This window comes from Corvus brachyrhynchos, unplaced genomic scaffold, assembly GCF_000691975.1.
Source record: "Corvus brachyrhynchos isolate BGI_N302 unplaced genomic scaffold, ASM69197v1 scaffold44, whole genome shotgun sequence".
Lineage (NCBI taxonomy): Eukaryota > Metazoa > Chordata > Aves > Passeriformes > Corvidae > Corvus > Corvus brachyrhynchos.
In genome coordinates this window covers 4,549,853-4,576,178 of record NW_008238359.1, presented here as the reverse complement: position 1 = coordinate 4,576,178, position 26,326 = coordinate 4,549,853, and the positions used below count along the sequence as shown (strand labels likewise).

Here is a 26,326-nt window from a genome sequence, read left to right as displayed (position 1 = left end):
CGCAGAGCCTGGCGCCAAATAAAACATACACTTTCTAACTCTAAACTGTTAGAGGGTTTTTTGTCCATCTCAGTTGGATATCAATATTAGATCGATATTCATATTTTGGTAAATCACCAGTTTCTCCAGACATCCATCTCCTCACCAATTACACAAAGCTACAAGCACAAACACAAATCTGGAGTTTGACAAATCGCCATTAGAGTTCATTTCTTAGGCCCTTCTTCAGTGAAAGTAAAGCCAACTTGCAAAAAAAACCAGGTTACAAATAGAGCACGGCCTTATTACAGGGACCTTCCCCACATACCCTAATGGTACACCAAGTTTCTGTAGGCAAATGCTGAAGGAAACCCCTCAGCACTCTGGTCCTCCAAGACACAGTTGACATCCTGGGGCTGAGGAGAAATATGTCAAAAAAGAGGCAAGTCCCCCAAAAAGGAGGCACAAATCCCACCCTTTCATCTTAACTACAGAGGCCAAAGCTGAAAATGTAGTGAAGTAATTCACAATCTCTGGTATAAATTTACTAACATGTTTGATTGATTTTCTCCTTCGACCAAAATCTTAAAAGGAAGAAATTATCTTGACAGCAAGGGTCACGAATGATGTAAGAGATAACAGAAAGGCACTCCAGTGGGAAAATGGAGCTTGGTAGTAATTCCCAAGCCACAAAGCCCTACATGATAAACAATACATTTTGCAAAGCTGAACAAAGAGTGCTTGTCCCTTACCTTCCCCAGAGCCCTGGCAGTTACTTTACTCATTAAAGTACTGGATGTTCTTATCCAATATTTACAGTCCTGTTTTCAGGTTACTCTAGCAACTGTTAAAGTCCCAGACAAGCACTTAATGAAAGATGTATATATTTTAATTTGTGAGGAGTATCAACTGAGATTCTTATTCTGTCACTCATACACCTCACTTAATCACCAAGAATCACCAACAAAGCTTTTGAGCAATCTTGTCCTTCTCTCTGACATGCAACCTTTGCACCACACACAGGACAGATTTTCTTGGCTTGGTGCTTTGTATGTCTCCAGCTCAGACTCCTTAAGTAAATGATATTGAAACCGGTGCAAAAAAATCCACTGCACAACTAGATACAACATCCAAACTAAAAGAGGTTTCTTCTCCTGCAGGACTGTCTGTTCTGGAAAACAAAGATATTTCAGAAACAAAGCCAGCTCAATCCAGAAACAGAATTTTAAAAGCTTGTTTTAAAGCAGTAATTGTTTCCAATATTCTTGTATGTTTGCTCTTTTTGTTGTTTTGCTTTGCCTGAATTCTTAGTACACAATTCAGCCAATCTAACCAGGTCATCTCAGCTCAAACAGATCTCCTGCTTTCAAAGGCACCATCTCTTTCCATTGCCTAAAGAGATATACCCTTATATTTAGGAATATAATCCTAATTCTAAAAGCCAACCCATTTGTGGTACAAATTATGTGGATTGAATCTCACTCTCAGTTTCTTTGGGCCTGTGGATAACGCACAAGTGTTGGTTACAGATACCTAAGCTGTTCTCTGCTCCTAGCTCAGCTCACAGAATCACAGAATCCTAGAATGGTTTGCATTGGAAGGGACCTTAAAGATCATCTAATCCAACCCTGTTGCCATGAGTAGAGACACCTTTCACTAGACCAAGTTGATCAAAGCCCCATTCAGCCTGACCTTGAAGACTCCCAAGGATAGGGCATCCAAAACTTCTCTGGTCAACCTGTGCCAGTGCCTCACCACCCTCACAGTAAAGAACTTCTTTCTTATATATAATCTAACTTTGAATATTGTGTGAAGTTTTGGTCATCACAATATAAGAAAGATACTAAACTATTAGAGAGCATCCAAAGGAGGGCAACAAAGGTGGTGAAGGGCCTTGAGGGGAAGCTGTATGAGGAGTGGCTGAGGGCACTTGATCTGTTCAGGAGAAGAGGAGGCTGAGGGGAAGCCCCATTGCAGTTACAACTTCCTTGTGAAGGAAGAGGATGGGCAGGCACTGATCTCTTCTCTGTGGTGACCAGTGACAGGACCCAAGGAAATGGCCTGATTTTGAGTCAGGGAGGTTTAGGTTGGGTATCAGGAAAAGCTTCTTCACCCAGAGGGTGGTTGGGCACTGGAACAGGCTCCCCCAGGGAAGGGGTCACAGCACCAGCCTGACTGAGCTCCAGCAGCATTTGGACAATGCTCTCAGGCCCAGGGTGCAACTCCTGGGGATGGTGCTGTGCAGGGCCAGGAGCTGAACTCAATAATCCTGATGGGTCCATTCCAACTCAGTGTATTCTGTGATTCTGTGGTTCAACATGCTCTCTTTCCATTTAAAGCTGCTCCCCCTTGTCCATGCTCTTATATAAAGTTCCCCTCCAGAGAGACACTAAAGACTGGAAACTAATAAAATCAGTGTACTCTCACTCACAGGGGGTCAGAGTAATGGCAAGTTTAGTAGAATATCAATAAAATACGCAGGTTTGATTTTATATTCTCATTAAACTATTGATTCTTACTGCATCAGAGCTCATGAAGCTGGTTTATTCTGTGATAATCATTCAGATTTCATGTTATGCGCAAGTACCTCCCAAAGCAAGACTGTCATTGAAAAGTCTCATAGATGGCAGTTCCACCCACTCACAGACACTCATTTGTCCAAACTGTAAGACAAATAGTTGCCAGTAATTAACAGCTTTGTAGAAGTAAGAATTTATCATGAGTAATGCAAAATACAGAGACATGTAAGTATTAATAGTTTTAACACCAATAATAGCTCAATGTCTGCTCCTATTTGCAAATGTTCTGATTTCTGATTACTGCCTGCCATTTTGTGGCCCACTTCTGCTCTAGGTAGATATCATATCCCATCTTCCACAGCAAAGATAACAAAACCAAATAAGAATAGGCCCTTGACTGTCCTAAATTCTCTCCAAGAGAATGAAATCAGACAATGCTTTCCATTATAACTTGAGCCTGACAGCCTAAATCAGGATGATCTCATGATATGACATGAGCTTTGGATTCCTTAGTTAAGCTCTGTGTTTAGTCAAAAGTGTCCTGTGAGGTCTTGGGTCAGTCACTTAAGCTTTTGTTTAGATCAGCTGGGTTTTGCAATACGTAACAAAGTCCCAGCAGAGCCATAGTCGGCTGGGCACCACACACAAGGACAGGACTCCTCAGGAGGTTTTGTGTTATTCACACATGGACGTTGTCCCCAGACACTCCTAGGTGTCAAATGGAGACACTGAGCTGTAGCCAGATGCAGGGATAGGGAGCACTGTACAAACAGACACCTAAAACTACTTTTTGATGGAATGGGGAATATTAGTTACCTCCCTATTCCAGAGGAGGATTTTAAATATGTGGTCTTCAAAATAAAGAGGCCTTCCTCTGAAGACCACCTAAATCTATGAGATTCACTGTCCTTGCTGGAAACTCAGGTAGCAACTTGCAAAACATAATGTTGACCTTACATAATACATGTATTTCAGAGTGCTTTATGCACCCTGTGTAATGAGCAAAAATTAACAGTCTAAAAAGCTTTCTAATTTCACATCTAATGACACCCTATACAGAAAAGCAGCTGGAACTCCTGCTCATAAACACCTTGCTATAATTACAAGATAAGCAAAAGAATTAGGCTTTCTAATTGTAATAAATTACGAAGCAGAAAATGTAATAAAATCTAACAAGGTCTTTCTATATTGCATTGTATTAATACAACCTTTTTATATTACCATCTATTCCAAAATGCCAGGCAGCTAATTAAGTGAAGAGCTTTTTTCTCAGGTTAAGTAGAGCACCTACATTTCTGCAATTATTATATTGTTGTAAAGTGTGTCCTGATTCTGTTCCCATTTAAAGAAGAGAAGAGAAGAGGAATCAAGTCAGTATTATAGCAAGGTTTGTGTGCTTGCTCTCAGGCACATTTAGCAAATGGTCAAAATGGCCAGGTAAGAGCTTGAAATAAACAAACTATGCTTTGCACAAGCATAGTGCTTCTCATTCAAGGACTTTAGTGCATTTGATAAATATTAATTAACTCCCATACTGCTGCTCTGAAATACGCAAGCAATACATTTAAGTATTACTTGGTTTGCTACTGAAATGCATCCCCCTTTTTGCTCTTGGACAGGATGCAGCAGCTGTTTAACAACACACATGAATATTAAACAAGAGGTTTAGAGAAGAAGTAAGGAATACTTAATCGAAAAGGGACCCCAGAGGGATTTACATGGGTAGATAGCAATTACTTAAAGTAACAGCCCCCAAACTCCACAGGTAATTTTGTTCTTCAGCCACCTCCACTTTAAATCCAAATTTGCTGTGGCTTTTAATAATACTGGAGGACTTTGCAGGCAGCCTGTCAGCTCTGAACTGTAGCGAGGAGAACTCTGGCACAAAATCAGGGCCAGAATTGCTAGAATCTTATTTTTATTCTGGCAAAATGAGAGAGGGGACTTAAGTGATCACAGCACAGTAAGATTTCGGCTTTATGCTGCTGAAAGAGGATATGAGTAGCTGTTTGGAGTTCAGAGGATTCAATAAGTAAACCCTCAAAGAAGTATTCCACCACCCAAACACTGTCTTACTGATGAGCCTTTATTTTCAACACATCCCACCCTGTACAGAGTACCACACTCAGCAGCAATGGCCATCAGCTGGCACAGGGTTTCTGCCCCATCTCTCTTTGTGGCTGCATCAATGGGTTATCTCCTGCCAGTGCAGGGAATTCACCACATGAAGTCACAATTTGGAAAAAAACTGTGGTTTGCATAAGGTCATCTCAGCCTCATGTCCTGCATTATGGGGAAACCTCTTTATAGTCTCCCATTGCAAAATCTACTTAATATCCAGCTGTCTCAGCATAAAGAGTCAAGTTCTTTCTTGGGCAGATGAAAATTATTAAAAATTCTGATTCATAACAGGACAAAATCCGCCAGGCAGCCATTCAAAAACGGCAACAAAGATATAACTTCTGCCCAACACAAATGAAACAGAAGGAGCAGACAGCTTTCTTTTGCCATGAAACATCACCAGTCATTTCTTTCTGTGACAAAAAGAGAAGGCATTTAAAAAAGATCAGCATTGGTTTGGTACCTAACTATCTACAAATTTCTTCACTATTTAAATAGTCTCTGTTGGAAAGCGTGGAGAGACTTTGCCAAGGAAATCTCCAGAATTATCCCTGTAAATATGTCATTTAAACACACTTTGTGTACTTCCAACATAATTTTTACAGGCTTTTCCTAAACTATAGTTGTGAAACGTAACCAGCTAGCCCATTCTGAGAGGCTCTCCAAATGGCTTGCTCTGTTTTACACCAAATCTACACCAGCATTCCAGTTCCAGTATTAGGATTATATTAACAGCTTAACTTGTACTTACTTATCCACCAAAACCAATTCTGGCAAGGCAGCCAAACATTCATCTTAATTGAAAACATCACGTCTTTGTTTTTTCATCAAATTAATAAATTAGGTCACCAGATGGCTCTTTTAGGAATGTTGAGCTGGGCTTCTTGGATTTTATGTTCCTTGTGTGCTTTACCACAAAGCTAAAAATACTTAAAATTGCCAGCACATCACATCAATCATTTGTTCAGCTCTGGAATCCTCACATGGCCAAAATACCTCCAACAAAAGCCTGAGTTTCACAAATACAGAATCCTTTCCTGAATTCAGCCTCTCATGTCAAAAGACTTGACAGCAGACTTGGGGCCACATGTTACGAGTGATGCGCCATGAAGCACTGCTAGAGGGACTTTCCATTTGAGATGCATTAATGAATCTGTCCTCCTAAAAAGAATTTATTTCTTAGAAAGGTCAAGTGTCCTTTATTGAACCATTAATTTTACAATCAGGTATTCAACCTGCTGGATGGGCTCCATGGTAACATCAATCAACATTTTATATAGTTAAAACTCAACCTAGCAATTATCAGCATCTTTGTCCTCTTCAATGTTGAGGAATGGGAAAAGACCTTTATATGGCTTATTTGAGAGACTGAACCAGGCAATACATTGCTGGTCCTAACCGAAACCCTCTGCAGGGCCACTATTCCTGCATCTCTGCAGAGGGCTTCCCAAAAGTGAAAGCAAATCTCACATGCTTCCCCAGGTCCTTTAAGCTTCTGAGCACAGAATTATTCTACATCTCCACCTGGCATTAAAAAGGTTTGTATTTCGTTTAGATCTACGGCACAAAACTGTAGGGGGAGCACCTTCTAGGCATTTGGATACGATTTGGTGGTGGTGCATTTACACCACCCAGCACCTTGGAGGCTGATCCATAGGAAGCATGCATATACACTACTGCAATACGGATCTGAAATGGGCAAGCCTGTTCCTACGTTGACAAATCCTCGATGCCAGCTTCCTGGACGTATTTATCTTTATCTAAACCTAAGCAAATCTTTGGACAGTTAATGAATTGGCACAAGCAGATGTTGCTGAGAGACGTTGTGCTCCCATTTGCTTTAGCATCATGGCTAATTGAAACTTCTTGAGAAATTCCAAACAGCTCGAAGAGCATTAAAACATCTTGAACTGAAGTTCAAACCACTGGAAACTCACAGGTACATGGGATAAACTTCACACAGTAAAAGATAAACTATACCTATAGGGCTCTGACACACAGCAATGCTTTCTCCAATCTCACAAAAGCCCTAGTGGAAATCATTACAGACTTCTGCTGAGCAATCCAGAACATTTTCAAACAGAAAACACCATGCTTACTGTGGACAACATAAAATAATGCCAACAGAAATATGCATTTGAAATCAGTGTAACCACAAGATGTCACTCTAAACTTTATTTAGAGGAAGAGTTTGGCTACTTCAACTTCTAATAGGGTTCAAAGTTACTTTTTTCCACGTACATTTATTATCTTCCACATTGCATTTACAAAACTTAAACCATGAATTAATTGCTACATGTTAAACACAACTAAACAAACATGAGAAATGCAGTCTACCACAAAAACTTACTGGTAAATCCTCAAAAGGCAGGCTGGGTATGAAATGATAATGAGAATAAAAACAGAACAGCCTTTTGGTTTGAGAGGTTTAAGTAGAAAAAGAATGAAGTTACAGTTCTGTTCAACACTGAAGATCAAAAACAACTCAAGAAAATGCAAGATTTGGGAGAAAAATACCCACTAAACATTTCAACTCTGTCTCTATCCCTCTGTCTCATTGTAATTAGGTTGGATTTCTACTGCTATCTAATTACTGTCTGTTTGGAAAGATACTCCCCCACAACCATTTCTCCTGTAGGTACTTCAATTCTGGAAAGGCAGTGAATCTCCTGACAAATTCCCATATTCCTATATATGAATGTAAAAATACACTATTATATATGTATGTCTACATATATGTGTGTATATATATCATGAATACATGTAATTTGCAAGTAAATAAAAATTAATTAATTAATTAATACACACACACACATATATACATACGTATCACCAGAATTTTTGGTGGGAGAAGCCAACAAGGGCACTCTTGAGCCACACCTGAAGTGGAGGCAGAGAACCAGCCCAAAACATGCAATAAGGCAGTGGCAGAGCCAGGATCTGGAAGAGAGTCCTTCAAACAAAGCTTCTCTGCCACCATCTGCTCTGACATTTCCATTATCAGTAGCGCATGGAAAATGATGGTGATCCAAACCCCAGTACCTTCAATAAATATGCCTTCAAAATATTTATTTTGCAGTAGAAACCATCTAGTTCATCTGAACCATCTAACTATTGGGAAAAAAATCAGGTCTAAGAGAAAGGAAGCAGCACTTTTGGTAGTGTCAGCATCTCTAAAAGCTCAGTCAGCAAAGGCTGATGTGGAAGTGTCCAACAGTTTTCACCTTGGTTTAAAACATGTGTGTTATCAATACCATCACACAATGGAAATTATGAAGAGAAGCCCTCTTTACCGTCCTTAAAGTCTAGGAAGTAACTATGAAAAATTAATTCCAAAACACTTATTCCAAATAAGGTTGCCAAAGTGCTCCCAAAGTTAGAAAGTGTCACACTTTACGTGTATGGTTACACACCACTTTTCCCTCTGCTCTGACACTTGATTCAGTATACGGAGTGGGCCTGCTCTGGGAAAGCTGCCTGTGCAACCTTTGCACCATTTATCTGAGGAGCTGAAAGGCTGAGAGCAATAAGAAGATTTCTTGTGGGTTCTTTAGCTTAAGAGCATTAAATGCCACCCTGGGAATTAGATCCTACCCCTGACTCCTACTGATAGTCTCACTGTGGTCAGAAAGTCACATACACAGTATTTTTCAAAAATGATCAAATGATCCTCATGTTTTAAGTACCCAAAATGGGACACTGAGACAGTCTTGCTGGAATGGTGACACTCCCTGTTGCAGCTGGAGCTGTGGTCAGACATGAGAAGTGGTGCATGTCGTGATGGATCAGGGAGAAGAGTCTCAAATCAGGCCTCGAAAATAAGAAGATATTTTTACTTCTGTTTCTCAGGGCTTCAGTACCACCTCTGTAGCACCTTTCACAGAGTAAATAATGACGGGAAAGCAATGGATTAAATACTTGCTCATGAGCTGAGTCCTGCCCCTTCTGCACACTGAACAAAGCAGGATTTTTGAAGAAAACAGGTTTCAGGTCAGGTAAATAAGAAGTATCACACTGTGTGTATGTACAGGACTTGAACTCCGTTCACCAAAACTGGCTTAGTTATAGCACTGCCCTCTGATCACTTACCTAATTCTCTTCTGTTCACATTGTTTGGAAATACTACATCCTTTCTGCATAACATAACATAAAATAACATAATGTAACATAACAATGTTACTATAAAAACTATTTTCTATTTCTAAAGCCTGGGATTTTATGCAATGGTACCTTAATGAGCTACCTCAGCAGCTATTCAAAGCCACACAACAATGATGACAAAATGGAGGCAGGAGACAACAAATTAAAGACATAAATTCAATCTTCTTTGCAAAGAGCACATAATTATCTCAGAGGCAGATCAGGGTGACAGAACACTAACACGACCACAGAAAATGGACCTCATGACAGAATGAATGTGCAGTGGGAATGAACAACACAGTCTGCAGCGTTTCTTTCAAGACACACTTTAATACTAAACAGAGCTCCCAAGTACAGAATAATACCTAAGCAAACTGCAGCAGAAGTTTGAGATAAATACAATATCCACAGTTACCTGCCACTATATATATATATATATACAAATTTATACGTATTATATATATAGACACATATATTCACAAATATATACAGGAATGTGTATCTAAGATTAACTAGTCTACTTTCATGCATCTTACTGTTCACTGCTCAATCCCAACTGCACTTAAATCACTCCAATCAGTATTTTTCACTGACTCTCACAACACACTGGAAGCACAGGGCTAAGTAAAAAGAGTACTGAGATTCCAAAAGATCCACCAGGCAATAAACTTGGCTCATTTATAACAGCTTTGAGAAACATAAGGTATAACACTCTTCAAGGCTAAAATGGTTCTGTGATTTCAAAATTACCGTGCAGTTTCTTACAAAGTTATATTCACTGAACAAAAGCCACATCACAGTCTAGCCTAAAATGACTCTGCAGGCCAAAACGTAAGAGAGGGAGAATGGCTCTGCTATTTTAGAGACAAAAATAAGCATTGGGATTAGTGGTGGAACAGCTTGCCCCAGATTATTTTCTTCCATTTTATTAGTAGATGTACAAACTACATTAGCAAGATATAAATCCAGTCTTTCTTTCTTTAACACCAAAAGAAAATCATCTATCTCAATGTTCTTTTACATTCTCTCTGCCTGAAAAAGGAAACTGCATTATTCAAATAAAACCAAATTATCTAAATGAATCTCTTAATAATTTGTCTCTAGTTCTCATGACAAACCAACAATAAAGGGCCATCCTTATTTATTGCAAAGAGAAAGAAAAGCTTCACATTGGGACAGCAGCCACACAACAACAGCTGCTGCAACTGCATTTTATTAATTCTAATTATACACAGAATCCATATGGCCAAGATGCACTTTAAAAAAAACAAAAACAAAACCAAAAAAACTACAGAAACAAAAACCAGGTTTTACTCCTTGCTGGATATTGAAAACCCACAACCTCAACACTCATCACATTGCTCATGTTAAAAATGGTTTGTTTCCAATGCACAGCTTTTGCGTTTCAAATAAGAAAAGTCCCCAAAGGTTCTAAATTCCTTGTCTGAGATGGAAATGTTATCATTCATGGGTTAAAAGGCAGCAAAACACAAGCAGAGGGTTGCATTAGGATTACAAGTGATTATGTATTACCCAGGTTGTATCAGCGCTGTAATCGCTTTCTTCTTGTACTCAGATAGGCTGAGAATCCAGCTACAGACCTTGGCTGGGATCTTCTATTTATCAGAGCTCATCAGCATTCACTCCCATAAATGCAAGAGGTATCAGAGCTTTGGTTTTGCATTGAGGTCTTTCCTGGTAATTCACAAGTTTTATTAAAATTCTTTCAAATAAAAACTGAATTGGGGTACCCACACAAGATTCCCACATCTTTGCAGAGACACCTCCTCTCAAGGTGGAAAACAGCTTTAATATTAAGAAGCTGGCTACTCACATCACCAGGCTGGCCAGCAAGAACAGGGAGCACCATGCCCTTGCTCTCTTTGCTTCTCATCTCTAACCAGTAGGACATCACCCTAACATCCACTAAGTCCCAAAGACTAAAACAATTCTGAGAAATATTTCAGCTCCTCCATCACATGCACAACTAAGGAAAACTGGGTAACATTTCAGACTTCAGTGCAACACAAAAGTTGCCCAGAGAGGTTGTGGGTCTCCTCCCCTGGAGATATGCAAAAGCCATCTGAACGTAATTCTGAGTAACGTCCTCTAGGGAACCCTGCTTAATCTCGGAGGTTGGACTAAGTAATCTCCACTAGGGATACTAGGGGTCCATTCCAACCCGACCCATTCTGTGAGTATCCTCACTATATATTATTCCACATTATACTCACAATATATATATTCCTCTATAGCAACATGATGTATGTCTGTCTGTCTTCTTTCTCCATGTGCGCCCACCTGTCAGCTCTCACCAGCTAACTTTGAACCCTCTGTCCAATGTCAATGCAACCTGAGAGAAGCAAAGAAGCCTTATTTCCTCCAAAGGATCCACAGGCACCATGGGTTGGGAGGAATTATAAGATTGAGGGAAATTATAACAATGCAGGAGAAATTGCACTGCCATGGAAGCAAAAACAGCAGTGGGCCAAAATCCACTCAAAACCAGTTACAACAGATCTGCCCTGTTTTTCTTTCTTCTTAACAAATGGTTCACTCCCTATGACCAGACTTTCACTGAAGAATTGCAAGGGTTAGTTCCTCCAGCTGGCTGCAATCCAGCCCCCAGCTCATAAAAAAATAGATCACACAGCTTCAAACCATCCCAAAGATCGAGCACTGCTACCTTTAGCTTTTCTGAGAGAAAGCACAAATTTGCTTACTAAGAGAATTGGACTTCAAGAATAAAAGCAGCTGCAGCTGTCTTCAGGCAAAACAAAAGCTGCCCTTGAATTTAAATTTCAGTTCTGCTGTAATTTATGCCGCAACAAAGAAAGATGCCAGTTTGGGAAAGTAGGACTCTGTGCAGAGTAATAACAGGCTTCCCTATTGTCAGAGATGTCATTTGAGCATCTCTCAAATGTGACAGAGCACTGAAGAGGTTTTGCACATTTCTTTTGCTCCTCGACATTTGTAATAGCCAGGGAGGGTTTCAATATTTTTAGATACAGCTATAGAAGAATCTGTATTTCTCAGTCAGCGAAGGTCTGATTATAGATTTCTGGAAGAATCACCCCAACACGTGATCCCAGGCAAGAAAAGTCAACGGGGGTTTTATTCTTTGATTTCATGAATGCTGGATGTAGGCCCTCGGCAAGAGGATTGCCTAATGTCCCTGGGCTGGACACAGGCATGGCTGCACTGGATGAACACCTGAGGAATTCAGCGTTGTTACTGGAGGTAAAACAGCCTGACATGACCAAAAACCAGCTCACTAAGTCTAGAGAGCAGTGACATAGGAGACAAGTGACCTTACATCCAGGAGCACTGCAAGTAGTTAAGCACACTGAACATATGAGTGGGCTGAAAACATCTACCAAGAGCAAGCTTGGCAAGTATGAATAGGTAACACCCAATTGTGCTTTCCTGTTGAAAAGTTTCCCAGCACAGCAATTCATTTCATGTCCTTCTGGCCCCTGAAACACTGACACAGCACTGAGTGTTGAAACATGCTTCCTCCTGTGGACTGAGCAAGATGGGTAGTAGTGACAGTCACCATCGCCTCACTTCAGAAGGGTGACTGTCAAACAAGTCTCCATTTGGCTTTCCTCAATACTAGCAGCTTGACCAGGAACCTTGTGACATTGGACATTGCCTTGTTTTCTGTGGTGCCGTGAACGTTAAATCTCATGTCTGCTCAAAGGAAGAAGTACGAAAGAGGTCTTGGTGGCTGTGAAGAAAAGCCTGAAAATATGACAGCAGCGTTTCTTAAAGACAGATCACAGGAGCAGACTGTAACAGTAGTATTTAATAGATTATTTACATGCCTTTTGTGCAAATCTCAGGGCTACCATGTACAACCAGCACTCCATTTTTACACTTGCTGGCATCTAAAATCCTTCTTCACACCTACTTTGGTACAGGCTCCGTCTCCAGCACAGGGCTCTGATGCAGGTCTACTTTTCTCACTGTTTATCCTGTTGTTCATACATCTATTCCCCAGTGTTGACCCAACTCCTTCCCTCTATTCTCAAATTTCGTTTAAAGAGTTTCTCCTTAAGCACAACATGCCTAAACAAATTCCTTGTCTTCCCACTATTCTCCTATATTTTCTTCTTCTCTCTATATAGTCAACAGTGTAATTATTCTTCTCAGCATTAAAGCCTACATAATGTGGGGGACATTTTCATCATTATTCTCAGTTAGCATGCCTAGCTATGCCTATCGAAATCTCATTTTTCATTCTTAGAGTTTTCCTTTTATGACAGTAACATGTTCCAGCATTCCATCATTACTCAGATGATACGTTCCTCTCCAGTTTTTTTCATATCTAAACTATCCAGAAATTTAACCATGGCCCTAAGTGCAAGAGAAGTGTCAATCCCAGCTCACAACTTTGTAGACACAGAGATCAATCAAATTAGGACAAATCCACAGGAAACCAAGTTCTTGGTTTGCTTCACGCTTGCTATAATAAATATTTGCATTTCTTGAAGTCTGTGCTATTTTTAATAGATACATATGACCTAAAATAATTAAACCAAAGGGAAACTTGCTTTAGATCTCTGAAATGTCCTCTTTATATACCCTATCTGTCCTAGGCACCTTCCAGTAACATGGAAGAATACAAGGTTTAACTAGATTTCTGGAATTTTGGAGACTAATACAACACTATTGAGTTATACTTCCACTTCATTTACACAAACTTTTAACAGAAAAGTGAGATGTGATCATAGAAGAATCATCTGAATTCCTTTTTGACTTGGTTTAAAAGACATGATCACTCTTTTCAAATGGGGTGTTATAACAAGGTTTATTTAAAAGTGAGCTGGATGAGGAAAAGAGTCTAAAAAAACCCACTTACTGGAAATGTAACATTGTATCCTAAGTCTCTAAGCACAGGCTGTGACACAGATGATGAGTAAATTCTGTAACAGTAATGTTTACTACAGCAGTTTTTAAGATGAGCAGTTTTAGAACATCTGCATTATTTTGCAGAAATGGTAGAATACCATTAAAAAAAAAAAGGTGAATGCAGATTTTAATTGGAAATATGGCATTTTAAAATTCAGGCAAAGTTACGCAAGCATGAGAAAAAACCGTAAGACATGGTTTCAAAGTCCTCAGGAAATACGTCACCCACTGCAGATTGGGTTTATCCGAATTTTAGAAAAACCTATTGAGATTAGTTTTTACCTAATACTGCATAAGATGATTACAGTTATTTATGGCACTTTAATTCCTACTAGAAACAAATGATGTTTTATAGAGATGTATCTACAAAAAAACCCAAACAACCCTGACATAAACCTCTTTTATCCATTCTCATTCCACAAAACCGCCCACTAAGCTGCAGAATCATGCACTTTTCTTAATGAAATGAAGGCTAGACAAATATATAGCAGAGGTTTCTAGAAATAAATTGTACTAAACTATGTACTGCATTATTAAAATTGATTAAGTTTCCTAAAGAACAGAACTGGAACAAAAAATGTTTGGTTGTTTTGACACATCCAGATGACTATTATTACTCTCTTTCATGATTTCCCTTTTTTATCTCAGCACGATGTCTCCAAGATGCCCCATTATGAGACAATCCCAACAAATGAGGCATCTGGATTTCTGGAGGTTTCATTTCCTCTTCCTTGAAGGGTTTTAAAAACGTTCACATGAGAACATGTGCTACAATTTAAGAGAACATTGTGATTTTACTATCAGCTAGCTACAGACAACCCTACAAAAAAAAAAAATCCTTACAAGCTCCTAACAACATCATAACTCCTCACTGCCCATAAAAGAATTGGTAAAATCCTTCAGGTGAAAGAAATCTAGAACTAACTTAAGAGTAATGTCAATATCTAAATTCACGTTCTTCCCCTTGCACACTCCTTCTGAAGAGTTTCTCCTCCTCCCTCCTCTTAGGGCTGGATTTTCAAAGCATTGTGTTTGGGCCACTGGAGTGCAAATGGGACTCCAGAGACTGCAGTTCCACATGTCACTCTGAAAATGTGCCTCTTAGCTACTAACTTGGCTGCCACTGAGCACAGGCACTCTAGCAAGAAGTCCAGCAACAAGAACAGCCCAAAGGGAGAAGGAAATGCTTTTGAACCCAAATTAAAATGTAAAATGACAGTCCTTCAGTAATCCTTCTGTAAATCACTTACAGAACTTTTCCTTACATAATTGTAGTGGCTTCTTGCATGTGTAGAATATACACAAGAAAAATATTGAATCTTCCTTTTTCTCATGTTACTCCACTGTTCAGTAGTCCGAATTTAATATTTATGAAACACATTGAAGATAAAATAGTTATGCACACTTTGAGAACTGAAGTTCAAGGATGGCTGAATCAAATCAGCATAATAACAGAAGCATAAATTTGAGAATAAAAAGAACTAGACAACACTAGATTTGAAAAATTACTCTATTATTATTTTTCTTTATCTGTTCTTGTTATACTTGATTTAAGACATCCTACAGATTTTTAAAGCCTTTTGGAAGTTAACGAGAATTGAACTCACACTTAAAGAACTGAGAGAGTCAGAAAAGATGAATCTATTTATAAAGGAACCAAATTCTACTGAAGCTGTAGGACCTACAAAAACTGAATTTGGCACATAAAATTATGTTAACTTTATTCCTGGTAAGAATGTGCATCTCTGCATCCAAGTTAATGATTCTGTACAAAAATCACATTTTTCATTAGTAGTTACAGCCTAAAAAGGTCAATCATTCTAGATAAAACATGTTTGACAGTAAATGAATTTTGGAAAGCAATGAACTCAGACTCTGAATATTAAGTCTCATTAAAATCAGGCACAGAAAAATGGACACTTTCAAGACCATTAGACATTCTGTAAATAAAAAGACAAAGGAACATTAGCAGCACAGAATTTAAAAAGTGACCAGAAGCTCTCCCTTAAGGTATTCCTTTGTGTGGTGGTCTGATTTATAGGTGAGTAGAGAAAACATGCCATGAAGCTAAAACAGATGTCATGGAAGTGGGATTTTTTTTAAATACTCATTATGCAAGAATATCATTATTGATTGTGTAATAACATCATCTACCACACTTAAAATGTGTGGCATGTCTCCTCTCACTGAGGAGAGCTACCTCTTTAGTATTGTTCCAGAATCTAGACCAGTCAAGTAACAAACCAAATGTAATAATCAGAGACTTTGAACACATCTTGCAATTCCCAAATCTCTTCTACAAAAGGAAGCATTTAAGAACAAGGAAAAGACATCTAAAGGCCCACAACTTAAAATGCTAACTTCTGTAACACCATACTCCTCACTCTGTTATTGTAGCAATCAAAGGATGTAAGTCCTTCTTTGGATTCAACCTTAAGGTAGCTACAATCACATTTTCATTTCTGACATGTGTAATACAACAACAGATATTGTAGCATAGCCACACACAAAGCAAACATGTTGTTAGAACACTTTGAAGTATTCTAACTACTTCCAAGTAGTGCAGAAGTAAATGTACAGCTAATGTCATTTCCGTGACTGGTGTATTTCTTCAGCACACACTTCTATATCCACAGTCACCTTCATAAAAACAATATAGAAACATCCCATCTTCTTTTTTTTCTCCTTTTTTTTCAAATCTATTTACAACTATATGGTAACTTCAATTCAATTATTAATCTATTTCTTTTTTTAAAGCATACAGAACAATTAAAATTATGTAGAGTTCATAAAATAAAGCTAATCACTTTAAAGAAGCTGAGAAAAGTTACAAGTAAAATAGCACTAACATTAATTAATTCCATTTGCAGGAAATGTTAGAGACTGGTAACACACATTTTTCACAGAAATTCCTGAAACTATTCCTGGACCTCTATTGTCTTCACAGTAATACTGCATTATTGATGTGCTTCTACTTTTATGACATATAATCAAAATTTTTCCACAGCTGGTCCTGACTGTAGCTCTGCAAGGAGCACAGTTGATACTCTGGCTTCTAACAGCCAGAAGTTGAAGGCTCATGTGCTTCCACAAACATAATTTGTGTTAGGAGATGCACCCTTGAGATGAGCTCCTCATAAAATGTGCAGATGTGTGTGAAGGAAGGGCTATGTAATATGAGCAAGAGGGCAGAGGCAGGTAGAGCAAGGGAGATGCACAGTTATAGTCACCACTTCCCATGACTGGCAGCTCAGGCACAGCACAAGGAACAACAGGGATGCTAAGGCAAACAGGTATATTCATAACCTTGAAAACATTATATATAATAACTTACGGAGGTTGTTTTATATAAAGCTCCAAAACAACAAGCACGTGATTTTTTAACAACATTTACAAGATGAAATGGGGATCTTCAAGTAAGTGGAAGAAAGACTGATCAATACACCAGCACATCTATTTGAACACTGCAACATCACATGAATGTGTCCTGGAGCAATTTTCTTGACACATTTTTGAGTTTCTCTGCTGACACTTTTCACAAAAGCATAATTCAAAAGACACAAAGATTTTCAATGCAACTTGGTGCCACTGAAATCAATTAGAGTTCGGCCTTTTACCTGTGGAGATGGCTTCATCTTCAGCTTTGCATAAGCAGTTATATCCTATTCTGATTCTGTACCATTAAGTAAAGCAAAGCAGCAAGGTTTAGGAATAACTATTCAATACCTTAACTTGTATTAGGTTTCTGTTACTCTTTCTTTCTCTGTAAGTAAGAAAATACCTTTGAAATATCAGGACAGAGTTTCTCCACAGAGAACCTGGAAGGATCATCTCAACATGCTTTTCATCATAAACACAAATTAAATAGTGACTAATAAGAAAGTTACTGGGTCTGACCTAGCTCAGGCCTCCAAGAGCATGCATCTAGTATTAAACATTAGTACCTACCTAGAAGTGCCTGAAACAAGCTGCTCTTAAAGATGCCCATCACCTTTCTGATGGCTTTTTTCAGCTGTTGCTCTTCTGGCTTCCGTAGTTTTTTGCAATATTCTTCCAGCAGCACTAAAGCTCGGTCAGTATCTAAAAAAAACCCGCAAGCACAACAATGTCTTTATTGGCTCTGGAAAGTATCTAAATGCTCAAATATTAACTACACATTTTGAGAGGCATTGTTCACACATGTAAGGAACATTTACAGCAAATGTTTATAGCATCATAAAATCACCTATGGTTGGAAAAGATCTACAAGATCGAGTCCAACTATTAAACCAGCACCACACCATGTTCCCCACCAAACCATGTCCCCAAGTGCCACACCCACATGCCTTTGGAACGCTTCCAGGGATGGTGACGTTTTTGCTTTCTGTCATCAGCTATATGTCATGAGCAACATAGGCAACACTGCACGGGAAAATGATCTTTGGAACAGCATCTATAACAAGTGCTCAACTTCCATTTATCCAAAACCATCGGGAAGCTATGGGGCCTGGACCAAATTACAACTTGCAGAAGCTACAAAATTATAGACAATAACCATTATGGATACCCATGCAGGAAAACTGGCTTTAAAACACATTCAGAGAAGACATGAAAGTGTTTGCTTTGCATCTGCAGCACTCAGTTCTCTGTTCTCTGACTGACAAATGTATATATGAAAGGCAGGTGTCCAAGAGTGAGGCTGGTTTTTTCTATTCCCTCAATACATAAAATTGCTATCTACCTCTTTGGAAAATGAGACTTTGATAGCAGACTTTCATCCATGTGCTGGTTCAAAAAGAGCAATCCAGCCTTTCTGTAAGAGCCCAGAGGAACAGAGCGCTGTTTCTCCTGCTGCTATTATCTTTGTGTAGTCACTTGCCAAGAGCATGAGTGACATAAAATTGCATGAAATCCAAACATCGCCATCTTACAGATAAGAAAATAGAGGACTATGGAGAATCAGACTTCATCTAGCCTTCTCCCCATCCCAGCTAGATCCCAGAAATGTACACAAACATATGTATGGCACTGAAATATCTGTACACACTTTTGTAATTATATTGCCACCAAGTTTTCCATAAGATTACCCAACACTAAAAAAAAAAATCAAATTAATAATTATAAGCACTTGCCTCAATCTAAATTTCTCATTTCTTACACTAGAGTTCAATGCAAGTTTCATTACTAGGAGAGGGTCAGATTCCTCTGGTTAGACTAAATTTAACAAAGTAGTGTAAAATGCTTGGAAAGCCAAAAAAAACCTTTTACAATTCTTTTCTAAATAACTAAAAGAAAGCTTCTTTTTCACTGTATAAAGATTGACTGTCTTTGTTCAGGGTCTTGATGACCTTGGGATGTGACAAGCAGGTGAGTTCACATTAGAGGCAGAGACATGATTTGTATTCTGTAACCTGACTACATTCTAAAATTTAAAAAGGGGAAAATTGTAATCAATCATTAAAGTCTAAGAAGATGCAACTTTTTTCTTTCGCCTCACAGAAATTCTAGCTGGTCACAGGCATTTTATCAGAGAAATGAAAAACCTAATTAATAAAAAGGAGTTTTATTTAAATGTTTTTATATGTGCACAGACATATGCATATAATATATAGAATCATAGAATCATTAAGGAAAAGAGCTCCAAGATCATTGAGTCCAATCTTATGCATATATCACATAGATAGGAAGATTAGGGAGCATTTTGTAGCAGCGTAGACATTATTATAATGGAGAAGCTCACAATTCTCTGCTTTAATCCCACCTTGACAGGGGTCTCCAAGACGAACCCCTTCTTTCTATGAGAGCCGTCCTTGGGGCAGGTAAGGATTAGGCAATTGCACCTAGGACCACTTATAACCCACAGAGAGAGAGAGAGAGAGATCAGCTCTTTTGAAGGCCACATCACAATACCTGAGCTGGGCTTCCATCACAAACCATCCAAATCAAAAGCACAGCCTTGAAAGAAAGCTCTGGATCCAAGTGGGATATGGTTGGGTACAAAGAACTACTTCTAGCTCAGCTGTGAACTCAGCTTCTTTTGCCTTGAAAACCCCAATCATATCATACCTTTTATTGACCTAATGACTGTGCCTGACCCACCTGTGGCACCTGTACTTTCACTGATACACTGAACGTTCTGGACAGCCTCAACGAAATAATTATCCCGTAACTTAAAGCATGGGTTGGAATCAGTAATTCACCTTCTCCCAAGTACAGACATGGATACGTAATGAATCCATGGCTACTTATATTAAAGTGAAGCAGCAGAGTGGTGGAAAACCACTCCAAAGTATCCAGTACTGAGGACACATTTTAAGAGTGCGCCAAGAAATTAGGAAAATAGGATGCAAATGCCTTTTCCACATCAGGGATACCACTCCCTCTTTCTTCGTGACTTGGTGAAACATTTCCTCCTTCATCAGTCATTCCTTTCCTGAAGTGCACAGTTTGTATTTAAAAAAAAACCAGCTACAAAAAGTAGCATCATTTGGGGATATGAGCAGTTTTTATTTTCACTTGAAATATTATTTTTCAATTCATGAAGATGAAAGAATTCTATTTTTTGTTTACCCCAGAAGAGTCCTAAACTCTACAAACTGAACAACCAGCAACAAAGCACAGTTCTAGTGCCAAATCTAAATCCCAGATAAATCCCAGATCAAGTAATGATCTTCCTGCCTAATTTTCCTCTCTAGCTTTAATAGGATACATTAATTTTTACTCCATCCCTAAGCTCCAGCATGGAGTTGCAACCTTTTCCTGCACAATCTCACTTGGCAGCAGTGTATCTAGCTTTCCAAATAACCTGTGATGGGTGACATGTGCTGGGAGATTCAATCAGGATCCCCAGGAATATCCCGACCAAGAGTATTTTAGCGTGTCGGGGAGAGGGGCCGTGCAACCATTCCTACTGGAGCAGTCCTGAAAAGCCAAGGGATTTATGGAGACTATTCGAATCTCCAGTCAATTTGTCACCCAATTAGGCTTTCAAAAAAGAACTTTCCCCCTTCTTGATGAGCTATCCTGGTTATAAATTACTCAGAACTAGATCTTCATATGGATTTGACAGTATTTATCATGCCAGGGCACAATCCTGTTCAGCACCAGCACAGCACATTCCTACCTCTGCACAACACAGAGCAATAGGAAATAATGTAATAAAATGGCACAGCTGAAGAATGCTCAGTACTCTCCCCAAAATAGTAACCACTGTCAACTCCCAGTCATACCCAAAACAGATGAGGACATCCAATATTTTTTCCTTTGCAGCTACAAAGCTTAAGTACTATCTGGTTGCAAGAATGGACTGCCTGGACTGCAACACAATAGTCAAATAAGAACCATATTTCCTGCCACCCAGTTAAGTGGAAGTTTCTGAATCTGAATTCCCACACATTCTTTTCATCAAGAAGAATGAGAGATTGGTGGCTTTCATGAGGGACTGGATCACTGTATACATTACAATATCCAGTGAAGCACACGGTTAATTTATAGCAGCCAAAGTAAGTCCCGTACCTTACAGAGTATATCAAAAATGCAACCAAAAAGTCTTTGTACTATGGCATCACTATTCTCCAGTAGTAATACCAAAAACAAATTTAAGCAAGACAACAAATCCACTGAACACACAACTTAATATCCCAAGAGGTGGGCCTCTGTGTGGATCCTGAGTAGGTCCTTTGTCTGTGAACAAAAGATCACTGAAAAGTCAGCATCAGCTGTGCCCCATGAGGCCTGCTGGACATAACTCTAATTTTTTTTACTGCTTCTTTGTATTTAATAACACTATTTTTAAATTTATCCTATTGGCTTTGAAAGACGACTTTGACAAGAACCATTCAGAAGATACAGTCCTACAAAAACACACTTATATTCTTAGAGTTAGTAAAAGCATTATTGTTTTGTTTCAATAAATCATACTCAAAACATCTTAATACAATTGCAAGGAAAAACCATGAGGAATAAAACAGCTTTTATGGTCCTGCAGGATCTTGTCTAAGAGCTTATCAGTTAATCCAAACTAACTCACATGGTTTATGTTACTGATCAGGGAATGGGTAATTGCTACAATACAGCAAATCAGAGATCTGTTACACTGACATGAAATTATAGAGCAGTAGCTTTTCTTACTGGACTCCCTTGGAAAACTTCTTCCTTCCTCCCTCAGTCTAAAGTTTATCACACAAGGAATTACTCAATTTTTCTTCTACAGAATGAGTCTCTGCTTAACTTACTGTATTGATCTATGTAAGAAACAAAAAAGAGGCAAATCCTTGGGGTTATTATTCTAGATGGGATCATTACAGAATACTCCACACTTCAGAGTACCCACACTATATATAGACTTTTCTGTCACGTTGATTTTTAAAGCTCAATAAGTAGACATTTATGCCGTAGAGTTAAAGTAGTTGGGGCAATGCTTATACATCTGATGAAACAAATACAAAAATTGTATATAAAATTGTATAGAAAACCCAAATTATATTGTAACAAAATGCAACTTCAGTATATCTTACAGACAAAAAGTTTTGCAGGGATACGGCCAACAAGAAATTAAGTCATACATTCAAGCACATACAGAGTAAGGTGCTCTAGATATCAGGAAAAATTAAATTCTCACCAATAAATTGTTTCCTAAAGCATTGCTCTTAAAATGTAAGCTACACATATGAAAGACTAAATCTGATAATTATGCATATTTAAAGTAATTCTGCAATAATTTTATCATCAACTTTACTAAAATGATGTCAAAATCAATTCTATCTATTTCTCAGGGTCCATATCCTAGATCTGGATGCCACTTGCAATACTAACCAGTACCTTGAAGCAGAAGGATTCCCTTCCTCTGCTGGTTTGTTTCTGAGTTTTTGCTACCCTCTCATGTTTTGCAAGCACATTTTTAGAATCACTTTGAAACTCCATATAGGCAAGGAGACACTATACTCACTGCAGTATTTACAGTAGAGTCCTGGTAGAGTTGAAGCATCTGCAGCTCTGTTGGTGTGGGCAGTTGTGTTGATTAAAAAGTTTTGTGCCTTCATACGGGACTGAGGATGACACAGCCATGCCTGCATGTGGCAGGTCACACAACACGCCATAAGACCCAGGAAAAAATGTTTCTTAAATATGTCCCAGATGTTTATTCACACTATTGATCCTTCAGATGAACTAAATACATTACATATGAAGATAATTTAGGTTTATCCATAAATTTCAACAACTAATAAGGAGAAGATTTAACTAACAGGATTAATTGAAACTATATGAGAAAGATAAAAGTGATTTAAAAACCAGTCTCCAAGCAGCTCCATTTTCAATCCAGGGTTTGTTGAATGATGATAGCTCAAACCAAAGGAGAAGGTAATGGAAGCTCCACATAACTCAAGCAGATGCTGCTAAGGCCATGTATATGGCTATTTCCAAGCCATTAGAGCCCCTTCTGGCTGCAGCAAAGTCATACAGGCTGAACTCTATATGGAGCCATATATGTAACTGGCCAGGATCAGTCACTGATTTTGCACTCAAATTGTTGTGCTTTGAACACCCCAGCCTGCTGAGAGTTGCTGCTGCCTTCCTTGGGAGTTTGATCCTGTCACCCAAATCCTGCTATGAAGCAAGGTAGCTCAGAAGACGGAGAGAAAAAAACGAAAATATGATTCCAAACTCAGCAAGTTCTGCCTTGCACATGGAAGAAATCACAGTCAGCTGGTTAACAGTACCCTGCACCAGCACAAGAGAGTATCACTGCCTCTCAGAGTACCAAGTCTACCACAGCCTGTTGGTAAGTTTAGAAACATATTTACATTTCTCTCCTCCCACTGGCATCAGAGTTTGTGAATGAAAAGACTTTCGGGGTGCAACAGTGTGGGAAAATGTTAACTTAAATGAAAAATAAGGTTTCATCAGTGAGAGGTGTTTAACATTAATTGAGATCTAACCCTGAGTTGACAAGATAAAGTGGTTTTTATTTCAATTTCTCTTTTTTTTTTTTAATCTGCTCTTTTTCCTAAAAGGGATTTCAATTATCTTCTGACTTGCAAGTCTGTTGTAGAGGTGAATTTTAAAAGAAGAACACACAAACACATTTCAGGAGACACTTTCCAGGTTTTGAGAACCAGAACTGGGAAAATGTAGGGCAGGCACTGAAGCAGGAAAAGCACGAAGAATGGTGGAGAAAAAACACAGGAGCCAAAATAGAAGTGAAAAATGGAACCAGAGCACCAGGAAAGGGAGCGAGGAAGTGTTCTCACTGAACTTTGATAACTTTAGAAGAAAAGGATCTCAAAAACTACTTTCATTTTGGAGAGTTCACACCTTCATTTAGATGACCAAAAGAGACAGAGGAGCAAACACTGTTCCCTGCCTCAGTTATTTAAAGATGTCTTGATTTGATTCTCTGGTCTGGAAATCTCAAAAAATTAAAATGAGTTTTTACAGATCAGCAGGAGGGAATGCAGTAGTTCCTAAGAAATTCCCAAGCAACCAGCCTTGGGACTGACCCAAGTCAAAACCATTAGTACCACATTTACCTTCCCTGATCTTCACACAGAACAGCAAACACAAAGGAATAAATCCTGCTAATACACAATGCTCTGGACCCACAGAGGAAAAGAGTAGAAAGCCAGTTAAATTTTAGAAAGAAATTCAAGAAACAGTACACTAAGATGGTTGAGAAAAACACAAGCTGTAGGCTCCCATGGTTCAAAGGACTTGAGAACTACTACACAAATGATAATCATAAAATATTTACATATAAACATCCATATGAGACACGAATAAATCGACCAGACTGCACAGAGGGAAAGCAGACAGGGAATATGTGTACAAACCAGAAAGCTCCCAGCATCTTGGGCCCTTCATCTCTGCAAGAGGACTTTAAACAACTATCAAGAAAATGCAGCATATGGGTTATACAGCCTTGAGGAAGCATAAGGCATGACGTATGTGACAATCACCCAGTGTGGTGAGCACTCACAACAAACAAGCAAAAGGGTTAAAAATAACAGCTTCTCAGGATATGCATGGCACATAAACCCATCTTCTGTCCTGCTAGGGAAAACAACAGGACAGAAAAAGGGGGAGTAATCATCAAATGAATTACCAGGCAGGCTTGTTTCTGGGGTTTCAGCTTTTAGCAACCAGATTGGCACACAGAGGAGGCCAACACATGGCCTGTGAAGATTAATCTTGGGCAAGTGGAGAGTCTTTCAAGGAATATTTCAAGTTGAGGTTGCATTCTGAGTTGCCCTTGCTCTGCATTAACTTTAAAAGGTGACATCCCTAAACTAACTGTAGCCTTGGTGAATTCTCTGCACAGACTGCTTTCCTACAAAACACCAACTTAGGAACAGTTCCGTTGTGAAGCAGTGTTACCCTAGACCATGATGCTGCCAGCAGACAAGAAATGGGCCAGACAGACTGTAAGAACTGCTATGCAAGTACAACAGCAAATTTCTCAGAACAAGGCAGTATTACATGCCCAGGTATATTAAGGGGAAACCAGGTATCCAAATGCCTAGGCAAACTGAAGTAAGGAGGACAGGCAGCTTTGCATTGAACAGTGTTACAATGCAGTTGTATTATTGCAGGTATCTGTGGTCCACAGAGCTCATGGGAAAGGCTGCCACGGAACCACAAAAGTTGCTCAGCAGTCTCTTGTTCCAGAATATTGACTGGAGCAGATGATACAATACAGAGGGCTTAATGTTCTGCAAGTCAGATTGCTTTGAAGGGCAGGACTTGTGCTATAATGTCTCAGCTAAACTCTCTGAGAAACAGAACAGACAGACACCGAGAGCCTGGAGGAGCCCTATTAGGTTTTCAGTTTTCCTCTCTGCTGTGCAGAAGGACCAAGGCTTACACCCATCCCACAGATGGCATCTAATCGCACTGGTAACCTCCTACAACATCCACAAGATCCCTCACCATCTGACTTCAGTGCTTGAAGGTTCCAGTGTTTTCTTCTACTACACAAAAACAATCTTCTTTTTTTTATAAATCAGGACAACTACTTGTCCTCCAGATGTCAATGTGTAAAGCAAAACAACATTATTCGCTTTACAGCCTCTTCTACACTTGTTTGATTTGTCATGTCCCTTCCCTGCTCAGTGTCCTTTTTCCCAGTTCCAGCCTCTGCAACTTTTATATACTGCTTACATTCCCAAAGCCTCTTATTCTCTTTTCTGGAATTAAATTTGTCTTAAACCACAATCTACAAACTCAGGCTGGAGACCCAGTAATGGTACAGGAACACTGACTGGTGGATGGAGATGGACAGAAGAACCGTCAGCTTTTCTAACCACCACACACACACACACACACACACACACACAACCAGGGAAGTGATGTGTTCTTTTTTTGCTTATTTGTTAAGAATCAGACTTTTTGTCTAACTTACTATAAGGAAAACTAAGAAAAATTTCACTTATCAGTGTTGATTAGTTCAGCATAACCTTGTTGTCCATGTATCTTCACGCTTGATTTTACAACATATAACCACACATCTGTTCTGTTAAAATGCTGCCTTCGCACATTTTTTAGTTTTAAATATAATTCTTTAAACTTGACTAACTGTACTTACACAAGGAATAGGATAACTATATAAAGATCAGGAACTGGTTCAGCATAAACTCACAAACTTTACTCCAGAATTTCCGTAAATCAGAAAGGATTCT

The 26,326-nt window shown here is 38.9% G+C and overlaps 1 protein-coding gene across 11 annotated transcripts in view; it reads right to left on the bottom strand.

The window, feature by feature from the left end:
* DLG2 (discs large MAGUK scaffold protein 2) overlaps nt 1–26,326 on the bottom strand; it is a 1,005,290-nt gene that overhangs the window by 970,194 nt on the left and 8,770 nt on the right. For all 11 annotated transcript variants that reach the window (XM_017735865.1, XM_017735859.1, XM_017735860.1 and 8 more), the window contains exon 2: nt 17,622–17,753. In XM_017735865.1, the coding sequence (XP_017591354.1) occupies nt 17,622–17,661 (40 nt within the window). In that variant the 5' untranslated portion in view covers nt 17,662–17,753. The remainder of the gene's footprint in view (nt 1–17,621; nt 17,754–26,326) is intronic.